Raw genomic sequence first — 21,646 nt, 5'->3', positions numbered from 1 at the left:
GAGGACCACCTGTTCTTACCTCGGCTAAATATCTCTTGCAGCTTTTGGTCACTGATCAAAGCATTAACTGTTTCTCTCAGAGCAGCATGTTCCAAAAGAATCTGGTTTTGGCTATCTGTTCCCATCTGATAAAGATAAAAGAAGAAAAAACTGAATATTGAAATAAGTACCAATAATATCTAACCAGAAGAGAAAAATTATACCCCTGAGGAGCTCTACATCAGCATTTGCCAGAGAATGTTCCATAGAATCCTAGTCTCACAAGATGCTCTACAAAAGTTAAAGATGCTAGGGGAATTCCCTGGTGGTCCAGTGGTTAGGACTCCAAGCTCTCACTGCCAAGGGCCCAGGTTTGATCCCCAGTTAGGGAACAAAAATCCCACAAGCCAAGTGGCGTGGTCCCAAAAAAAAAAGTTAAGGATGCTAGGATCATTTAGGTTTAGGAAATATTATACCCCCATTGAACAAGGTGGAGGGGTTAGGGACACCAACTGCTTCCCCACCCCATGCAGTCAAAAATCTGCATATAACTTTTTTTTTAAAAAAATATTTTCCCGACGTTTATTGGTTCTACCAGTTTGTGGTTTGCCTTTGTGTTTTCTTTTCTTTTTTAATAAATTTATTTATTTATTTATTTATTTATGGTTGTGTTGGGTCTTTGTTGCTGCACGCGGGCTTTCGCTAGTTGTGGCAAGCGGGGGCTAATCTTCGTTGCTGTGTGTGGGTTTCTCATTGCAGTGGCTTCTCTTGTTGCAGAGCACCGGCTCAAGGCGCGCGGGCTTCAGTAGTTGTGGCTCGCAGGCTCTAGAGCGCAGGCTCAGTACTTGCGGCACATGGGCTTAGACGCTCTGCGGCATGTGTGATCTTCCCGGATCAGGGATCGAACCCGCGTCCCCTGAATTGGCAGGTGGATTCTTAACCACTGCGCCACCAGGGAAGTCATGTATTTATTGATACCCTAAGTTTATGATGTCTGTTTACAAGATGAATCATCTGTCAGTACACTACATCAAGATTGCCTTATATAATACAAAACACTAGATGTTATAACTATTAGTAACACTAGATATCAAAAATGAAAAGATAATGTGAAAAAAATTCGTATTAATTTATAGGTACTGTATTTACTGAAAAAAATCCACATATAAGTGGACCCGCGTAGTTCAAATCCGTGTTGTTCAAGGGTCAACTGTACACTATATCTTTCTACATACGACAGTATATTAAAGGCTCTGAGAAGACATGTAGGAAAAAAACATGTTTAGGTCAGCGTTTCTCAAACTTATTTGACCACAAAACATTTTATTCCATGTAAATCTTTTTGTTTATTTTGATACTTATCCAACATTCACTGAGTGCCTATTCATATAAGCACTAGGATTACGAGATGAATAAAGCAAGACTGATGAGAGGGAGTGAGGCCTAATGAGGGAGGAAGACATATCAACAACAAAAAAATCATTAATATTACACAGAACACAGTTCAGGAAATACTGCTCTTGGCTGCCTCAATAAGACAGCAAAACTCTTGGAAGTCTCCTAATTTTTAACCTTCAGACAGTAACCCTTACAAGTGAGAAATAAATATTACCCTCCATAAATTCTGAAACTCTAACTCAGACACTAGTTTGTTTAAACTACTAACTTATCCCTTTTTTTGTAACTAAAAATATACCTAAGCTCTTCAGTATTTAATGTTGCTTGGAACCAGCCCAAATTCCCAGCTTCCCTGCCACGGACGTAAGTATAGGACCTCTTAGACTCAAGTTATAGAAGCAGCCACCTCTGGGAAGCCACCTCTTCTGAGGAAACCCTTAGAATTGCAGTCCTAAGTCTTAAATGGTTTTAGGGTGGGGTGGGGGTGTGTAGCGGAGGAAAGAAGCCTCAGCTACCAAATACACTTTTCAAGGGAGCAAAGAAACTTTAAAACGTACATGGAATTACTGGGAGGAAGAACTTGATTCAATGTTAAAAGAAAAGGGGACAATATAATTAATTGACTTATACTGCCACCTGTGCAGGCTGATGATAGCCAGACCAATACATCTGACCTCTGAGACAATTATGGGGTGTTCTGTGGGCCCCTCAACTCAGCCTTTCCAAGATTAAACTGATGTTTTATCCTCCCTAAAATGTTGCTTTTTCTATTATTCCATCTCTTTGAAAGCATACACCATCAACTGTGGCATCCATGGAATTGTTTTACTCCATTGTTCTCATCTGGGCTGATTTTGCCCCCTCTGGAACAACTGGCAGTGTTGGGAAACATTTCTGCTTATCACAACTCAGTGCTGGCATCTAGTAGGTAGAGGCCAGGGATGCTGTTAGACATCAAACAATACACAGGATAGCCCCCTATGAAAAAGAATACAGACCAAAAATGTCAATATCGTTGAGGCTGAGAAACCTTGGTCGAGACTGTTGAGGAATAATATTAAAATTTTAATCTAAGATTCCCACCATTCTCTGTAATTTTATAATGATTTTAAAAATATTATCTGAAATAAAAAAGGGGGGGAAGCACCCTACTTATAATCAACAGAGAAATTAGCAAGGAGAGAAATAAGTTTAGGACTAGACCAAGTGTTAAGTACCTGGAACAAATGCAACCCATTAGCATCTGACAGGAAACGAAGCTCTCGATCCAGAAGGTATTCAACTGGAACCACAGAACCCAAACCGAGTTTATCTACTAGGGGAGTGAAAGTCTGTGAAGTACAATGACAAGAAATGGATTAGAACTTGGAAAAGAAAATAAATAACAATTCAACTGAATATCTAACTGCAGAGAAAATATCCATTATTAATATATCTTTCACCCCAGTAAATATAGATAAGCTAAAGCATAAGTCCTCAGAGACATTCCCAACCTAGCATCTGCCCCTCAAATAATCATATGAAGCAAACCAGAGCATAAAGTCAGTTCAATACTCTTATTTACAGCTAAAAAGGACAAGAAGAACGGGAAATTCCTCATTCTCTCTAGCGATCTGACTAATCTTGTCAGGCTCCAAGAGGGCTAAATTACAGTAAGTTCCCAGAATGAAGAGTCACACCATTATCATCTCTGGAACTCCTGAAACCTTCATGAGATTTCTAAAATGATCAGTGGTATAAATATGCATGGGCAAATTCACATTACTGTTTCGTAAATAAACTGCCTACTAAAGTCACCCAGGGACCCAGATACATTTGAGCTTCTTCTAAAAGTTCAACTGGAAAGTGGTCTTAAAAACAAATGAAAAAAGACAGTTCAGTAAGTGATGATATGTATAATCAATAGGTTAAAAAGTTTTGTTTTGAATATTATTTAATTTGGTTAATAACAGGAGAACTAGATTTTTAAAAAAAATCTAACTATTTATGCCTACACTTTGCTAAAAGAACAGATAGAAACAAATGGATACTCTCAGAATTAAATTTTATAGCACTATTTTGTCTGACTTCAGAAAACAAAACTTAATAATTAAAAAAAAAAAAAAAAAAACTTTAGGGAATTCCCTGGCGGTCCAGTGGTTAAGACTCCATACTTTCACTGCTGTGGGCCTAGGTTCAATCCCTGGTCGGGGAACTAAGATCCCACAAGCCGTGCTACATGGCCAAACAAACAAAGAAACTTTAAACATAACCAACAAAAGCAAAAATAAACAAGTGGGACTACATCAAACTTAAAAGTTTCTACAAGGCAAAAGAAATGATCAACAAAACGAAAATGCAACATAGGGAATGGGAGAAAATATTTGCAAACCATATATTTGATAAAAGGTTAATATTCAAAATATATTAAAAAAACTCATACAACTCAAGAGCAAAAACCCCCCACAAATATCCCCAGCTGACAGCCAGCAAGGAGACTGGAACTGAATTCTGCCATAAACATGGGAGGTTAGAAGAGGACCACCTACTATAGATGAGAACATAGCATTGCAAACAGCAATTTTTGCCTTGTAAGATTCTGAGCTAAGAAGTAGGACACAAAGTGTCTGTACTTCTAACTTACCCAACTAATAAATGGGTGTTAATTTAAAATGCTAAAAACAAAACAACCCCCCCCCCACAAATAATCTGATTTAAAAATGGGCAAATCACCTGAATAGACATTCTTCCAAAGATAGATGAATGGCCAACAGGTACATGAAAAGGGGCTCAACTGCACTAATCATCAGGGAAATGCAAGTCAAAACCACGATGAGTAATCACCTCACACCTATTAGAATGGCTATCATCAAAGACAAAGATGACAAGTGCTGGCAAGGATGTAGAAAGGGGGAACTCTTGTGCACCATCAGTGGGAATGTAAATTGGTGCAGCCACTATGGAAAACAATATGGAGGTTCCCCCCAAAATTGAAAATAGAACTACCATATGATTCAACAACCCCACTTCTGGGTATTTATCCAAAGGAAATAAAATCATATCTTGAAGAGATATGTGCAACCCCATGTTCACTGCAGCAGCATTTACAATAGCGACGACATGGAAACAACCTAAGTGTCCGGTGATGGATGAATGGATAAAGAAAATGTGGTGTACACACACACACACACACGAATATTATACACAATGAAATATTATTGAGCCACAAAAAAGGAGGAAATCCTGCTATTTACAACAACAGCTGAATCTCCAGGGCATTATGCTAAGTGAAATAAGTCAGAGAAAGACAAATATGGTCTGATTTCAATTACATGTGGAATCCAAAACAACTGAAATCAGACACAGAGAATATACTGGTGGTTGCCAGGGGTGGAGGAAGTGAGGGAAATGGGTGAAGGTAGTCAAAGGATATAAACTGCAATAATAAGATGAGTAAGCTGTGGGGAGCTAATGTATAGCATGGTGACTATAGTTAATAATGCTGTACTATATACTTGGAAGTTGCTAAGAGAGGAAATCTTAAAAGTTCTTACCACATATGTGTTGTGAGAAGCAAATTAGATAATATGTAGGAAAGTACTCTATACAACAGTGAGATTATTATACCTTATTGAGATTATTAAAGTGTTCTGCAAAGTTAAAAAAAAAAGTTCTTACCACATACACAAAAACCTATGTGAGACAATGGATGTGTTAATTAACTTTATTGTGACAATCATTTCACTATATATAAAAAATCATCACATTATACACAAACTTACACAATGTTATATATGTCAATTCTATCTCAAAAAAGCTGGAAAAAAATAAAATACGTTCTATGGAAGAAAAAGACTTTAAGGATTACAAACATTGTTTCATAACATAACTATGAGAAAAGAAAGGTAAAAAATTATTTAGAAACAAAGTATCAAATATTATCTAATATAAAAAGTATGGGAAGACACAGGAGAAAAGATCTCTCCCAATTTTTACTTTGGTAACTTCAGAATCAAAGTGTGTTAAGGACAAAGCACTGGGAGTTTTGGGAATTCTAAAGAGTTCAGCTATTGGGTAAATACCATATAGAATAGGAATAAAGCCCAAATATGTTCCTAGCCAATAAAAGTCACTCACCAGGGCCGGCCATTGTGCAATTGAGACTCGAGTGCCCTGGACAAGGACTGGGTCCTTCCGGGGTGCCCATACTAGAGACCCTTCCAGCAAAAGTACAATAACTTCTTCAGCATGAACTTTAACCCAGGAGTGTTGCTTCCAGCTACAGCCATCAAATTCTACAAAGATCTGGAAAAAGAGATAAAAAGCCATCTTGAGGTCACATTTGGAAAAATCCCACACTATAATATAAAAACAAACACAAACCCCCTGTTTTGAAAAACTGACTAGGTAAAATTCTACTAACTTGTTTTTAAGTTCTTTTAATGGATTTCAGTAAAAACCAATCTTACTTCAGAGCCAGGAAGTTGGTCTCATCCTCACTCTGAAAAGAGCGTACAGATTTAAGGGGTCGTGAGTTATCTACAGTTAGTAATTTCTAGCCGTGATCCTACTGAGATTTACAACTCTTAGTTTCCAATTCACATCTAAGCACACTAGCTGGGGGCTTACTATGTATAAGGCACTATGCTAGGTTCAGGAATACAGAGGGGAATCTAGCACACCTCCTGGTCTCAAGGAGCTCACAGTCTAATAGGTAGGAAGAGAAATTTTTTATACTTCTACTGAAAATGACTGTGAACTTTTAAAATTAATTTTGAATAGGTTATATACACACAGTACAAAATTCAAAAGGATAAACAATTAAAAAAAAAAAAACCTCCCAGTCCCAAGTGTGGATTTTTAAAGTACCACTGACTGCCAGGAGTGATCTCATATCTGCTAGCAGAGGCACACCGTTGTCACAACAATGCTTTGCTTCCTCCCAGAAAAGATACTCCACCTTTTCAGATATACTTAAGTAGAATCTGTAAAGAGTTTCTGAAAGCAATTCATATTAAATGAAACTACATTCTTCTAATAAATAGTATGCTTAGGTTTAACTTTTCCATATAAATTCTGACATCTGAGCATGTTCTACACAGCAATAAAAGCAAGACATATGCATATAGGTATCAATATTTAGAACAGATATGTCTAGTGCCTAAAATATAGCTGGTTACAAAATAAAGGCTAGAGTATTTATATCCCTCTTCATTTTCAAAGGATTTTAGTTGGCTTTTGGGAAACATATACAATAAGATGATAAAATATAAATTAAAAAAACAGGGCTAAGCAAACTACAACAGGAAGTCACTATCAAAGTGTAAAAAGAGGGAAAACTTAAGCAGGCAATAAGGATCTATACAGCTGTATGACTGAGTGACATATGATGAATGATTGATTGATTGATTGACTGACTTGGCTCTGAGCTTCCTAAAGGCCAATCTGAAAATGGAGAGGTCAGTGGCATATTCATCACTGGCAAAAAGTAAAACACAAACCAGTTTCTCAGGGAAGCAACACTTTTCCAACTACTTGGCTCTACAAGAAATTTCTCACATGACACTTCCTAAGGCAGCAATGAGTGATGTAGGACAACATCAGAATCCCCACAGCAGTCATTCTCAACTAGGAATCACAGAGTTACCAGGAATATCTTAAGTACTAAGGGTACTAAGCATTTCCTGTAGACTAAATACTAGAGGTCTGGTACATGTGTCACCATTATTTTTCAAATATATGTAGATCATATAATGAATAAAGTTCAAATCCATTAAAATTGTTACTGAAGTCACAACAACTTTTGTCAGTATATTAGTTCCCATCCAGTCAAGCTAAAAATTAGAGTTACAACTATATGAAAATTTACGGTACTTATACTTGAAAAGTGTGGAACCACTCAGTAGCCTAGCATTAGGCTTAATCTCTTCACAGGTAATAAATACTTGTGAATTGAAGTGCACTGCTGGAAAAGCTATTCCAGAAATTAAATTCATTATACAAAGCTCCAGTTTTATTATTTATATTATACCAATATTTTATTATTTATAATATACCAAGTAACCTTCACTTCTACTTAAAAAAAAAATGATGGGAAAATAAGGCTCAGAAAGGGGAAGCATGATTTTACTGCAATACCTTTAACATGTGAACAGGAAAGAACATTAAACTGCAATACATTTAACACATGAATGGGCTCACTCATATATTCACATATGTTCTAGGGGAATCAAAAACAACTTTAAGTAACTTGCTGATAACTGGAAAAAGATGTATTCAAACTTACATTTAAGTGCAGACTCAGGCACCAGGAAAGGTAGTAATGGACAGAGCTTGGGGATTATGTTCCGGGAGGCTTGGATTTCAGTCTTAGCCCCACCCTCTACTAATCACAAAACTTGAGCAAATCACTCTCCCCTCCTCAAGTCTTGGTTTCCTCCCTTGTGATAAGACACACCTGTCTTACTTACCCTCAGACTGGTTGTGAAGATTAAATAAAGTAATGGATTCAAAAGCACTTTGGTCAACTGCAAAGCACTACTTGGGCAATAACATGCCATAAGATAAACAGAAATAAAATAAAGTATAGGGGGTGTTCAGAGGCAGGAGAGATCACTTCAGGTGTGCAAAGGGACTGATACAGGCTGAGGTTAAAAAAAAAAAAAAGTCCCAGTCAAATTCTAGGATGGCCAGGAGCTATACCACACTGGGGAAGGAGTGGGAAATGAGACTAAAAAGACTAAGAGTCGATGTGGAAGACCCCGAATACTGGGGATAAAATTTGGGTTCATCCAGCTGCCAATGGGAGACGTGTTTATGTGTGTGTGGGTGTGTATATGTGCAATTGCCATTAAAAGGTTTCTGATCGAGGTCAAAATTGAACAAAACAGTTGGTTTTAGGACAACTCAGCTACTCAGTGGATGTAGATGGTTTAGAGTTGGGGGTGGGATGGGGAACAGGGGGTGTTCTTACATGATCTAGAGTGGGAGCAGTGAGACTAGGAAGGAAGTTACTAGTGCTCGTGAGAATCGATGAGTCCTATCATCAAGCATGATGACTGGCTGGATATAAGGGTAAGGGAAAATTCAAAAATGACCTGGATTTTGAACCCGAGACTAGGAGAACAGTGGTCCCATTACTGTTCAGTGGTGCCATAACTGATGTCTGGAGGAGGCAATGGCTGAAGGACAGACAAGACCTTGCAAGCCATGAAAAGGAGCAGAGACTGTTGAAGCCCCAGGCGGAGTCTGACCCTGAGAGACACAGTACTCTACTGGGCATCACTTAGAAAACCGGAGGATGAGGCTCCATGGTGCCTGACAGCTAGGTGCCATGCTATAGTTCTAATCCGCCAACCACTTTAAAAATCAACATACGAGTCACAAAATTCTAAGTCATACCAACACACAAATATAGGAACACACTAAAAGAAATCACTGTACTAAAGCTGTAACGATTTTAATTCTTCATAGATAAGAACTTGAACATTTAAAAAGTTAATATTCAGGAATCCTATCATCACACATCTGAAAACACCATGGAAAAGCTGAAATATTTGAAAGTAATATTTCACCTAATTTAAGGGCAATTATTTCCTAACCTGCCTGGGCAAAGGAATAAAGTGTTGAACTTGACAACCACAGTGCTATATGTTCTAGGATCAAGCAACAGCTCTAAGCTAATAATACGAATATGTTTTGAGAGCAATATGGAATGTGGATATATGTAAACATGTTCTACCAGCATTAAGGCTTGTTTCTGGCCCTAGCACCGTGCTTCACTTCCTAGCTAGAGATGGAAGGAGTTAGAACATATAAGGTGAAGAATCATTTCAGGTCAAAGCATACAGAACATGAACTCTTAAAATGGTAGTGGCCAGGTCACAGGACAGAAAGAAGGGATATAAACTAACAAAAATCAATGGTGGTTGTTGGACTGAGTTAGAGACGGCCAAGGCAGGTTGATAATCTGGACAGAACAGAACTAAAACACTTTGAGTTGATTTTTTTTAAGTCTTTAAAAAATTTCTACTATTAGAGTAAAAGCAGCAAATAGTACTATACATTGTACAGCTAGAACCCAAGGACTAGATGTGTAAAATATTTCCTTAGTTAAGAAGAGTTAGTGGTAAAACTCCTGCTTTCATTTCAAAATCTCTTTCATGGTCTATATGTGATGTACATTCATTTGAGTGACATTAAAACGAAATAAAATTTTTTAAAAAATCAAATAAGTTAACCTAAGTTTGAAAAAAATCAAATGATAGTAATCTGAGTAATATAGACCTTCATGTTTATCACGTAATCATGTAATAATCAGTTTGGATTCTGGTTCTCCCTAAGGCCATTCTTACTACAATTAATAAAATTATTCATTTATTCACTCACTCAACAAAAATAGACAGAATGCCTCAAAAATATAGGTGTGTGCGCGCATGTACAGCACTTGCCAGGGCTAAGAGTATCAAGGTGAATAAGGAAGCACTCGGCAGGAGGGAATCAAACCCTAGATGAGCCAACAGAAAGGTACAGAAATTATTACAGAGTTATGTAATAAGGGCAATAATAAAGACTGAACATGCTAGAGAAGGCGTCTGCCATGGTAAACTAGAAAGGTTTCACAGAAGAGGTAGTAGTATACAAGCTGTATCTCAAAGGACAAACTATATTCTTCTGGCAGAGAAGGGAGAGAAAGACTTTCCAGCAGGTGCAAAGGCAGAGAAACTAAGAGCAGATTGAGTGTTCTAGAGAAGGATTAGGATAGGAGAGGTAATAGTATTTTAGCCTTATCAGTAAATGTTCCTTCTTTTTTGTTTTTAAACATATTATTTATATAATAACTTTTTTTTTTTTTTAAAGGAAAGAATTAACTTTGGGATCAGGTTGGAAGGGAACTCATAGAGGCAAGAAACTGGAGGCAGGGAGACCAATTATAAAGTGATAAAAACCCAGTTAAAAGATGTAAAAGGCCTAAACCAATAAGACTGTGTAAATGAAAAACATATTTGAGAAATTAGAGATAAAAATAACAGGATATGGTGATGATTGTGAGAGGGTAAGGAAAATGGAAGACTAACTTCCAAGATTCCCAAATTTTCTTTTCCAGTTTTTCTAACTACATTCCAAACAAAATATGAACTCTGTTACAAATGATATTACAAAACTGGGATATCTTGACAGCCACAGTGGGGAATGATGCATGTCTAGAACACTGCTGTTTTCAAGCAAAAAATAATTTTCTCTCTATGGTTCCTTTGATCAAGAGAGAGATTTCTAACAATTACTCCCATTTTTTCCCCTACTTTTTTTTTTTTTTTAAAGACTTTTTTTTTTAAAGGAATTCCTTTATTTTTATTATTTATTTATTTATTTATTTATTTTTGGCTGTGTTGGGTCCTCGTTTCTGTGCAAGGGCCTTCTCCAGTTGCGGCAAGCGGGGGCCACTCTTCATCGCGGCGCGCGGGCCTCTCACCATCGCGGCCTCTCTTGTTGCGGAGCACAAGCTCCAGACGCGCAGGCTCAGTAGTTGTGGCTCACGGGCCCAGCTGCTCCTTGGCATGCGGGATCCTCCCAGACCAGGGCTCGAACCCGCGTCCCCTGCATTTGCAGGCAGACTCTCAACCACTGCGCCACCAGGGAAGCCCTCCCCTACTTTCTAACAACCTCAATAAATAAAATGTTAAGTACTTGAGTACCACAGGAATAACCTGAATAAAAACTCAAGCATATAGATATATATGCTCTTAGGGGTAGAGGAATCACAAAGATCTGGATTTGCATCCCAACATCCCTTATCTGTGTAACTGGGAGCAGGTTACTTTAGCCTCTTTTTTTTTTTTTTTTTTTTTTAAATGTATACTTTTTTTTTTTTTAAACCATATTTTATTTATTTATTTATTTATTTTTATTTTTGGCTGTGTTGGGTCTTCGTTTCTGTGCGAGGGCTTTCTGTAGTTGCGGCAAGTGGGGGCCACTCTTCATCGCGGTGCGCAGGCCTCTCACTATCGCGGCCTCTCTTGTTGCAGAGCACAGGCTCCAGTCGCGCAGGCTCAGTAATTGTGGCTCACGGGCCCAGTTGCTCCGCGGCATGTGGGATCTTCCCAAACCAGGGCTCGAACCCGTGTCCTCTGCATTGGCAGGCGGATTCTCAACCACTGCGCCACCAGGGAAGCCCACTTTAGCCTCTTTGAGCCTTACTTCCTTTGCCTATTAATACGGACAGTAAGTACCTCAAAGAATTACGGCAGGATTAAACGAAATAACGTAAAATGCCTAGCAGATCTTGGGCTCCTGATAAACATGCATTCCGTACGCAAACTCATACTACTGGTCAGAATATAAACTGGTATGACTTAAAAGAAAAAAAAAAAATGTCATATATCAAGAATCTTAAATATGTGTATATTCTGTGTGTCCATAATACCACTCCTGGCAATAATCCTAGGAAATGACCCTGAAAATAGAAAGGGCTTTATTCACAAAAATGGTCATCAATGAATTATTAATAAAGCCTAAAATCTGAAACAATTTCAATATCCAATGAAAGAAGAACAGTTAAATAAATTATCCAGGTTAAATAAATTACAAGATTTTCTTAGAGAGAATTTATTGCTTCCCTTTCAGGTACGAAAGCACCTGAAGCACATGTTATCTGTGGAAAATACAGAAAAGCACAAAGAAAATTAAAATCACCTATAATACAAAAGTTTTTGGTAATACAGGAAAATAATTGTCACATAAGTGAAAAGCAAAACTCAAAACTGAAAATACAGGGCTTCCCTGGTGGCGCAGTGGTTGAGAATCTGCCTGCCAATGAGGGGGACACGGGTTCGAGCCCTGGTCTGGGAGGATCCCACATGCCGCGGAGCAACTAAGCCCGTGTGCCACAATTACTGAGCTTGCGCGTCTGGAGCCTGTGCTCCGCAACAAGAGAGGCTGCGATAATGAGAGGCCCGCGCATCGCGATGAAGAGTGGCCCCCACTTGCCCCAACTAGAGAAAGACCTCGCACAGAAACGAAGACCCAACACAGCCATAAATAAATAAATAAATAAATAAACAAACAAACAAACCCAAAGTTAAAAAAAAACAAAGCAAAACTGAAAATACAGTATGAATTCAACTTTTAGCAATTCTACAAAAAGATTAGAATATGTATCAAAACATAGCAGTTTTTTAATGGGTTATGACACTATAGGGGCTATTTTTTTTTACTTATATTTTTATTAAAATAATTTCTACATTTTGTATACTAGGCGCGTATTACTTGAGAATCAGAAAAACAAAACATCTAATGCTTCTAATCCAGCAACTCAGATGTAAATCACAAAAACCAATGGACAATGTACTTTGGATGGGGGTCCCAAATATAAATCCAAACATGTAAAGAAAAAAATTAGTAGTGAGTCAATATCAGTAAAAATATATAAAAGAAAAAATCTTAAAGATCAAGTATAAATACCTTATAACAGGGGGCCACAGAGTAGAAAATCCATAATAAATCAGAAGTGAAAGTTAACCTAATACTGGCTTCTAAATATGCTATTTCTTAAGATAAGGTGGTCAGAGAAGGATTGTAAAATAATAGTAAAAAATGCATGTGTTCCCTGTTCTTGATGAACTTAGAATCTAGTAGGGGAGATAAGCTATATACCTTGTTATGTATCTATATCAAGAAAAACTGTGATAAATATTCCAAAAGAGGTATCCACAAAGTGATAAAGGAGCAAAGCAAAAAACACTCTGGGGATTTAGAAAGGCTTTATAGAGGTGAAATAACCTAGAATGGACAGGCTTTCTTTTCTCTTTATAGGATTTCAATGGATGACAAAATCAAAAGCAAAGGGTAAAGGGGGAATAAAACAATGGAAGCCAGAAAGTACTAGGAAAGCAGAGGATCACCGAATCAGGACTGCTTGCTGTAAATATTCTTTTGGCAACATCCTACTTTCCTTGTCTGATTCTGTGCATGACAAGGATCTGTCTTATCTGTAATTTGGTCTCTTGAGGAGACCAGGAGGGGGTTCTGTGCAGATCTCTGGATAGGTTTATCTCCCACTGTAGATTAATAACCTTACATGTGGATTTACAAATCAGTCTCCAGAGTTTGGTTAGTGGGAATCAGTCCCCTAGAGCCTGATTACCTGTGAAGTCACACAAAAAACCCCCAGAACTCCTGCCTTTGTAAAACTGAGAGAGATAGCTGTATGAGTCACTACTAAACAATCAGGCAGGTTTTACCCAACTACAGAACAAGGGTAAAAGATAACTTTGGCAGTAGGGATAGTGGGGTGAGGAGGGCTTAAAAACCACCAACCTGTCAAAGGCAGCGGAAAACTGAGAAGCAGCAACAGGTGTTGTGTCCCCCAGGCCTTGTGGAAGCAAAGCCTACAGGAACCCATTCCAGCTGTTGTTGAGAAAATCACTAACAGAAAACACCATGTTACTTACAGGAGCAACTAAGCCCGTGTGCCACAACTACTGAGCCAGCGCTCTAGAGCCCGCGAGCCACAACTACTGAGCCCGTGTGCCGCAACTACTGAAGCCCTCGCGCCTAGAGCCTGTGCTCCCCAACAAGAGATGCCATCGCAACGAGAAGCAGAGTGCAGGTGAAAAGTGTGAGTAGAGGGCCTCACACTTAAACGTTATATATTCTTTTGTACAATCTCATTTTTATTTAAAGTTCTCTAATCCGCACACTGATCCACAAAACATATTCTATTGACTTTAATAAACAGCATATGATACTATAATATTATTCAGATTTTTATTTAATTTTGGAATTATAAGCAAGAAAAGGACACTTAAGGATAATCATTAAAAGCCATAATTTCCTGTTTCAATTAGGGCTTAAATTCTGTGTTTGAACACAGGTTGAGAATAAATTATATTGGACTGTACACTGGAAACCTGACTATAATTATTACATTATATAGAAACAAAGTAGAGAGGTATTTTAAAGTCCACCTAATCTGAAACAAAGAGGGAACATTGGAGGAGGAGGTTAAAAAAAAAAAAAAAAAAGGCGGGTAGACTTCCACTCCTCTTGGAAGACTCCCAGACAGAAGAAACACGGTACTAGCCCAGACGCTGCCACAATTATTACATTATCTCAAATCAAAGAAAAGGAGTATTTTAGAGACCACCTTTCCCCCAGATGAAGATAAAAGATTAAGGGATTAAAAAAATTAAGGCAGATATGCTTTTACTCCTGTTGCAAGTTCTGGACAGCTGAGATAGGTAAGATACACATTCAAAACAAATCAGTGCTACTAAAAGCATCATTTAATTCTATCATACAGAAAGAAAAGGATGGTTTATTTAATAAAATTGGTGCTGCCCCAATTGGTTACTACCCCGTAGGAAAAGTTAGATTGTCCATGACACGTGCCACTTACAAAAATATTCCAGATGGACCAAAGATCTAAAGGTAAAAATAAATGAAACATTAGAAAGAAAAGCTGAAAAATATTTATATAGGCTCAAGGTGGCAGGGGGAGGTCCTCTTCCCAAGCAATTAAACCCTTCTTAGAAGCCATTTAGAAAGGTCTAAGAGATCTGATGACACAAACATTTTATTTTTCTGTGCAGCAAAGCAACCCAGAAATAGTTAAAAGACAAATGAGAGAAAATACACACTTGACAGGTAAAGGGGTTAATGTGCCAAATATGCACAGAACTTGTACAGAATAAGAAAACTTCTTGTACAGAATAAGAAAACTTACATTTTTTCAAATACGCAAAAGGTTGGCATAAATAACTCATAAAAAATGTAAGAGGCCAATAAACATAGAAAAAGATCAGTAGTCATGAAATGCTAGATACTATTTTTCACCCATCAGATTGCCAAAAACAACAAAGACCAATGACACCAATGATGGCAAGGATGAAGGGAAACAAGCATTGCCTGAATGCTGGTGGGAGTATGAAAAGCTAAAATCTCATAGGAAAATAACCTGGCATTAACTAATAAATAAAAATATATACATGTACTCCTTAACCCAACAATCCTGGATAGCTAAACTACAGAAGTAAAACCATGATTACACAAAGATATATGTACAAGTATATTAACTGCAGCATTGTTTGTAAGCGCCCCAAATTTTAAAATACCTTGAATGCCCATCATAAAGGGTACGTCCATTCTATGGAATATAATGTAGTTATCTAAAAGGATGAGTAAGAGCTACAGGTACTGATGCCCATGGTCTAATGTTAAATGGAAAAAAGAAAAGCAGGCTACAGATATTGTGCAGTATGATACCATTTGCTGAAAAAAAAAAAAAAACAACCTTTTGTATAGAAATAAATGTTTTCATATTTTTTGTACCAGTATTGAGAAAGGCGCACAAGGCTTCTTTGATAAGTGGAAGCTGGTAAAGGATGGAGATTGTTGGCTTTCCCGTGTTTATGCTTGGCTGTTTGACATTCTGCAAAATGCAAGTTTTGCTTTTATAACAAAAAAAGAAAAATCCACTATTTTTGGTTTGTGTGTTTATTTACCATACGTATATATGTGAAGGTCCCAAGGTCTCTGCCACTTACATGGACCAATAATGAACCAGAAACACAAGGAGGACACAGAGTTAGAAAAGAAGTTAGAGGTAAAGGCATAAAAATCCATTAAACTAATTTTGCAACTAGACTTTTTTTTTTTTTCCCACATAACAGGCCTATTTTGAAATACAAATAAAGCTACTATTCCATGAGGGGGAAAAAAGCTGTTTATCTACTTAATCTAAAAATCTCAGTAGTTATTTGTCAGCATAGCTTTGGTGAGGAAGATGCCCACCTAACAAATCCTTTTCAACAAAACTCTTGATCAACAAGATCCTGACTTATGGCTTTGGAACTGTTTTCCAAAAAAAAAAAAAAGTGTTCATTAATGGATCAGGACTACATTTTGAAAGATTTCTGGATCAAAAAGTATTTAGAAAGAGGATATTAATGGAGCTTAAAATTGCAAAGTGTTTTCAATCACTTCAAAAACTCATTCATTCAACCCTCAATTACTCTTCCTTAACAGGGGGCGCCCTGCCATGCATTACTCAAAACTAAGCATGCCTGAAAACATCTTAAACATAACTGAATGAAAATCTGCCCAATCACAGGCCAGCTGCTTGCAAACTCCACCCTTGAGTACAGGAAGAACACTTTTGATTGGAAGACAGTTGTGTTTACTACGGGTGTGTGGTGCAAACTGGAAAGGCCCACATGCCTAGGGTCCAAAGGAAATCTTTTTAATGAAAAAGGAAAACAAACGGCCAGTTCTGATCCTTTATTAATTATTGTCATTAACAGAACCTCATCATCACAACAGCAATTCTTGAGCAATTTTGCAAGATGGTAAAAAATTTTAAACGCTCTGAGTTTTGTTGTGGCTGTTTTCTTACCGATGTCCCTTGATTATACACACAAGACAAGTGTAAGAGTATTCTTAAAACCAAAACTGCCTTTGTTTTTATATGCATAAAGCTCTATGCAAGACCTCAACACAGTTGTAATATACACTTTGCTTTAATTTTCAAGAATCACTGCAACTTTTTACTTGGTTTGAGAAACCAATTCCAAGGGCAGTGGTAGAACTACTCAGTATTTAGCTTAGTAGGTGTCCAGCATCTCAGTGAGCTTCAAAAACCTCTGCCCTTAGGGAGCCCAGCAAACAACAAAGTGAATGGGTAGCCATTTCAGGTGCAGAGCTCATTAGCAATTCATCTGATGGAGGAAACAACTGGAACATAAAACTTTGACTGAAACGCTAGGACAGACTAAGCCTTTGGTCAAAATATGCATATAATGGTGGATCTTAAGTTTTGCATTTAAGGGGGTAAATTACTGGATCTGAGAGGGACACCTCTCTCCTGTCCAAGCCTAAAAAGCAATCTTCTAAAGAAAGCGTAAAGGAATTTAAATCCAAATCCTCCTTCTTAATCATCGTCCTCACCCCACTATATTCCTGTTATCTCTACAAATTCGCCCCACTGAAGCCTAATAAATGTCCAAGCAGCCTTTTTCTTATAGAGCATGGAGAAAGATCAAAGTGAACGAACTCAAGTAGCAGAAGCCTAAGCCAGCCACAAGCAAAACAACCCATAAAGCTTGCGTATCAGGAAGAAAAAAAAAAAAAGCCTAACACCATTGATCAATAGGTAGAAAAACGAGTATCAGAAACCTGCAATATTAATATCAAATCTTACGAGTTCCCGTTTACAGCGAATAAAATATCTGCAGAAGCAAGTTCATCAAGAAAATTTTCCTTCTGCCTGAACATCTATAACAATCCAAAAGAATCCCCCTATTTTTCACAGCCTTATCTCAACAGAGAAGCTAGGGCCGTTATCAGAATGAGGAACTAAAGAGGTTTGCCAAAGCTCAAAGGCAGTATTTTGCCGCCACCTTAACAAAAATAACACATCATGATCCCGAATGCTACTTAAGTTCTATTACTGAACAACTTTAATCACAAAATACACCAAGACAAGTATTCAAAAGCGGCCGAGCCCCAACACAAAGTTTCAAAACAAAACCTCTCCCAAGGTTTGGGGGAGTAGCCCAGCTACGAGCAAAAAAGCACCACCCAACAGCCCCATTCGGCTGCCAAGACAGATCTCAAACTTATCAAAAACAGCTACAACGGCAGCTCCTGTCACCCAAAAGCGCAGAGAGAGGAGCCTGAAGAGAATCCTGAGAGCTGGCCTTTCTGGAGACCGCCAGGCCGAGCCCGGCTCAGACAAGGAGGAAGTAACTGCCAGCTAAAACAGCCCCGAGCAGCTCCAACTGCAGCCTCTCTGTTTCCTACAAGTGCCCACATTCCCGCCCCACTCGGGGCTCCAGGAAGAAGGGAACAGGGCGCAGGTCTCCCGGGAGAGGCTGGGGACTATAGGTCCGCGTCTTCAAGGAAGCAACGGCAGCACCGGCCGAACTCTGAGGGGCCCGGGAGCCCAGGGTGCGAGAGCCTGCTCCGAAGGCGTGTTTGGCGGGGGGGGGGGAGGGGGGGCGGATAACACTGAGAAAGGGGTCGCTCAGGAGGCGGGGCCTGCCGGGCGGAGGCAGTAGCTCCTAGTGCCCCGGCCGCCCCCCGGGGTAAACCGGGGCGCGAACCCCGACGCGGAAGCCATGCTGGCCAGAGCTCGGGGTGCTGAGATGCCGGCGGGGGGGCGCTGAGGAAGTCTGGGGGCGCGGAACTGGGTCACCCCCATCCCACCGCCCCCTCACAAAGGCCCCCGGGGAGGCCGCCCGCAGGCCGTGCAACCCCGGCCTCGAGTGCCCGCCTCGGCCGCCACTCACCGCTAAGTCCTGGGGCACCGCCCCGCTCATGGCCCGCACCGTGCCGGCCCGCCAGGCCCGAGTGCGCAGCGCAGGCCCCGGATCTCCGCCCGCCGCCGCCGCCGCGGGGACCGAGGCCGAGGACGAGGCCGCGGTGTCCGCGAACAGAAGCAGCAGCCGCTTGCCCACCGGGGAGGCCGCCGCGTCCGCCATCGCCAGGGCCGGCCAGACCCGCGCTCCCGCCCGCCGCCTCCCACCACCTCCGCCGCCGAGCTCCCGATCCGCCCGCAAGGCCTCCCTCCGCACCACCCGCGGCCGCGGCTCCCCCCCCCCCCAACAGCCACCACCAACCACCGGCGCCGCGCAGCGCCCCCCGTGGCCGGGAGCGGAGCCGCAACCCGGGCCCCGCACAGCGCCCCCCGCGCTCCGGAGCGGGACGGCAGCTCCGGGCCCCTCGCAGCGCTCCGCCCCAACCTCCCCGGGGCCTGCAGTGCCCCCTGCGGCAGGGAGGGGAATTGCAGTTTCGGCCGGGGTGGGGAAGTGGGCGGGTCCTTCAGTCCCCCGTGGCACCATCCTGGTGCCATATTTCCTTCAGGGGGCCCCTTTATCTGAGAAGGCTTTGGCTTACCCTCCTCGGACACCAAAGACTTTTACTGGGCTGGGGGCCTGAGGGGCAAATTACCTAGAGAGTTGATATTTTGAGCTAAAAAGTTAGTGCCCCAATACCCCATTGATTTCCGAACCTGAAAATAGGCATTACCCCTCCTGTCATTATCTTTTAGGAAACGTTCTTCCCATTGGTCCATGGGACACAATTATCTTTCTTCTCACTGGTCCATAACATGGTACCATCCCATTCTATATTACCAATACTTCATAGGTTCCATTCCAATTGACCAATTTGTTACACACCCATTGTATGTAATAATGCCACCCTTTACATTGGCTGAAGGCCAGCATGCTTCCAACATCTCAGTATTTTGACATAACCCCATGGAGCTTCTTCCCCTTCCAAATCAGCCAACGTTATTAAGTCCAGGTGTTTCTCAATTCAACTTTCAGGGGAATTGGAAAGAGACCAGAAGTATATACATCTTACCATGGAAGTAGTGGGGCTGGGGACAAAGAAAACCTCACCACTCCTATCTGAATTCACAGGCATGGAAGATTGATACTCCTGTTAGAAAAGGGGCTGTAGAGAAGGGGAGATACAGAGATCTTTTTGCCTAGATTTTTATTCACACTGGGCAATGAGAAACCTAAGTCATTAATGTTGGTCATTTAGAGACTAGCACAAGTTCCATGGCCTTATGGATGCAGAGTATATGTGGAAACAGATATAAACCAGAAAAAAGTCCAGTATTAATGCATGATCACTACCGTAAAAGTCCCCATTTTTTTCAGTGATCTGACCTACAGACAGTTAAGAGCAGTAGAGTTCTTTCAAGACTTATGTGCCTACCCAGAAATTTGTCCATAGCCTTCTTTACCCTTGACCTACTTGTCTTCTAGCAAAAGTTGGGGGCAATAGGGAGGTACCAATTATTGACTTCAGTCAAAGTACAACATCCAGGGAAGTCACTCTAGAACTAACCCTGTGGAGCACCAAGGAAACATTTCCTTGGACTTTTTTTCTCTATTCATTATAACTTCCATTCCCCATAGCCAACCTGAGGACTGACTCAATGTTTTTCTGCGCCAAGAGACACCTCTTAAAGCACACGGCCCAAAAATTGTAGTTGGTAGGAGGGAAACAGGGGTGAATCCATACATGATCTAGCTGCCTTGCAGCTTTTCCATTAAAATTCACTGCTGGGATTTTCTCCCATATGGAGCTCTAATTACTGTCTCACTGTCCAAAGCTGGCTTCTCACAGCACTGACACAGAAATGTGCCTAAGCCCAGGGATGGGAAGGCAAAGGTAAAAAAATTAATTCAACAAATATGGCAGATACTTTTCATATGCCAGTAACTTTTCAAAGTGTTGGGACACAACACTGAATAAAACAAAACCTTTGCCCTCATGAAGTTTATATTCTTTCCTATACTTCAGGAATGGAAAATAAAATCACACTTGCCTTCACAGAAAATAAACAGTAGAAAAACCCAACAAAAAAACTGAACAGAAAGGAAAAAATGGAGAGGGAAGTAATTTTAGATGTTCAGGCTTTACTCCTGCTCTAACAGTAGGCGAAACAAAACAGCAGTCCTGAAGAAAGAACGAACCTATAATTCTGAGATTCTTTAACCACATGCTGTTGCCCTACCCCCTCAAAGCCCTTCTTCCTTTGTTTCCAGGGCAGGTGACAACTCCCACTCTTTTTAGAGTGCTTTTTTCATCCCCTCAAAGTTCCTGCTCCAGGTAATCAAGCCAATCCTGTCCTCTTGCACACTTCATTGGTATTCATTGATGAGTGCCACCAATTTGAAGCAGGAAACTGGGTTGGAGGCTAAGCAACTTGACTCTTCTTGCTGCCTGGCAAGTCAGCACCACAACTGGTAAAGAAAGGCTATGCCTTAGGGACAAGAGGCTCCTGCCTGGCTCTCTAAGCAACTATATTTCACCCACACACATTGGAAGAATGCTAACGTAGGGAGAAGAAAGGGTGGAATAGAAATGTCTAAAGAGAGAGAGAGAGAGCCATACAGCTTCTTTCAGCAAATGAACATTCCACATTGAAGCACTAGGGAAAATACCACCTTCTAGAGCAAAAGAGAAGCTCTGCTGCTAGGATAATTTTCCAAAATCAGTATTTTCAGGATGGAGAAATTGCCTAGGTCTTTGGAATCTGAATTCTGATGACTTTATCTCCATCTCTCCAGGACAGAACATGTGAAAACTCTGAAAAGACATTCCTGGTCAAGGCTCCTATCGTGCCTTCTCCCCACTTCCCAAAGCCTACAAACCAATCTAGACAAGTTTCTAACTGCACCATCAAGCATTTCTCAGGGAGCAAGAATGTATTAATACTTGACTTCACCCTGCTGGAAGTGAGTGACAGGAGGGAAGAGGAGATGGGTATAAG

General features: G+C 40.3%; 1 protein-coding gene across 2 annotated transcripts in view; it reads right to left on the bottom strand.

Annotated features, from left to right (window-relative positions):
- Positions 1-18,879, bottom strand: part of KDM3B (lysine demethylase 3B) — a 61,078-nt gene extending 42,199 nt beyond the window's left edge. The window contains exons 1-4 of one of the 2 annotated variants that reach the window (XM_036847151.1): positions 18,642-18,879; positions 5,494-5,661; positions 2,595-2,708; positions 20-125 (exon numbers count right to left, since the gene is read on the bottom strand). In XM_036847151.1, coding sequence (XP_036703046.1) covers positions 20-125; positions 2,595-2,708; positions 5,494-5,661; positions 18,642-18,833 — 580 coding nt within the window. In that variant the 5' untranslated portion in view covers positions 18,834-18,879. The remainder of the gene's footprint in view (positions 1-19; positions 126-2,594; positions 2,709-5,493; positions 5,662-18,641) is intronic. The other variant, XM_036847153.1, reaches the window with a different exon arrangement.
- Between the last annotated feature and the right edge of the window lie 2,767 nt (positions 18,880-21,646).

This window comes from Balaenoptera musculus, chromosome 3, assembly GCF_009873245.2.
Source record: "Balaenoptera musculus isolate JJ_BM4_2016_0621 chromosome 3, mBalMus1.pri.v3, whole genome shotgun sequence".
Lineage (NCBI taxonomy): Eukaryota > Metazoa > Chordata > Mammalia > Artiodactyla > Balaenopteridae > Balaenoptera > Balaenoptera musculus.
The sequence above is the reverse complement of the archived record's forward strand: the minus strand, read 5'-3'. Positions and strand labels throughout refer to the sequence as shown.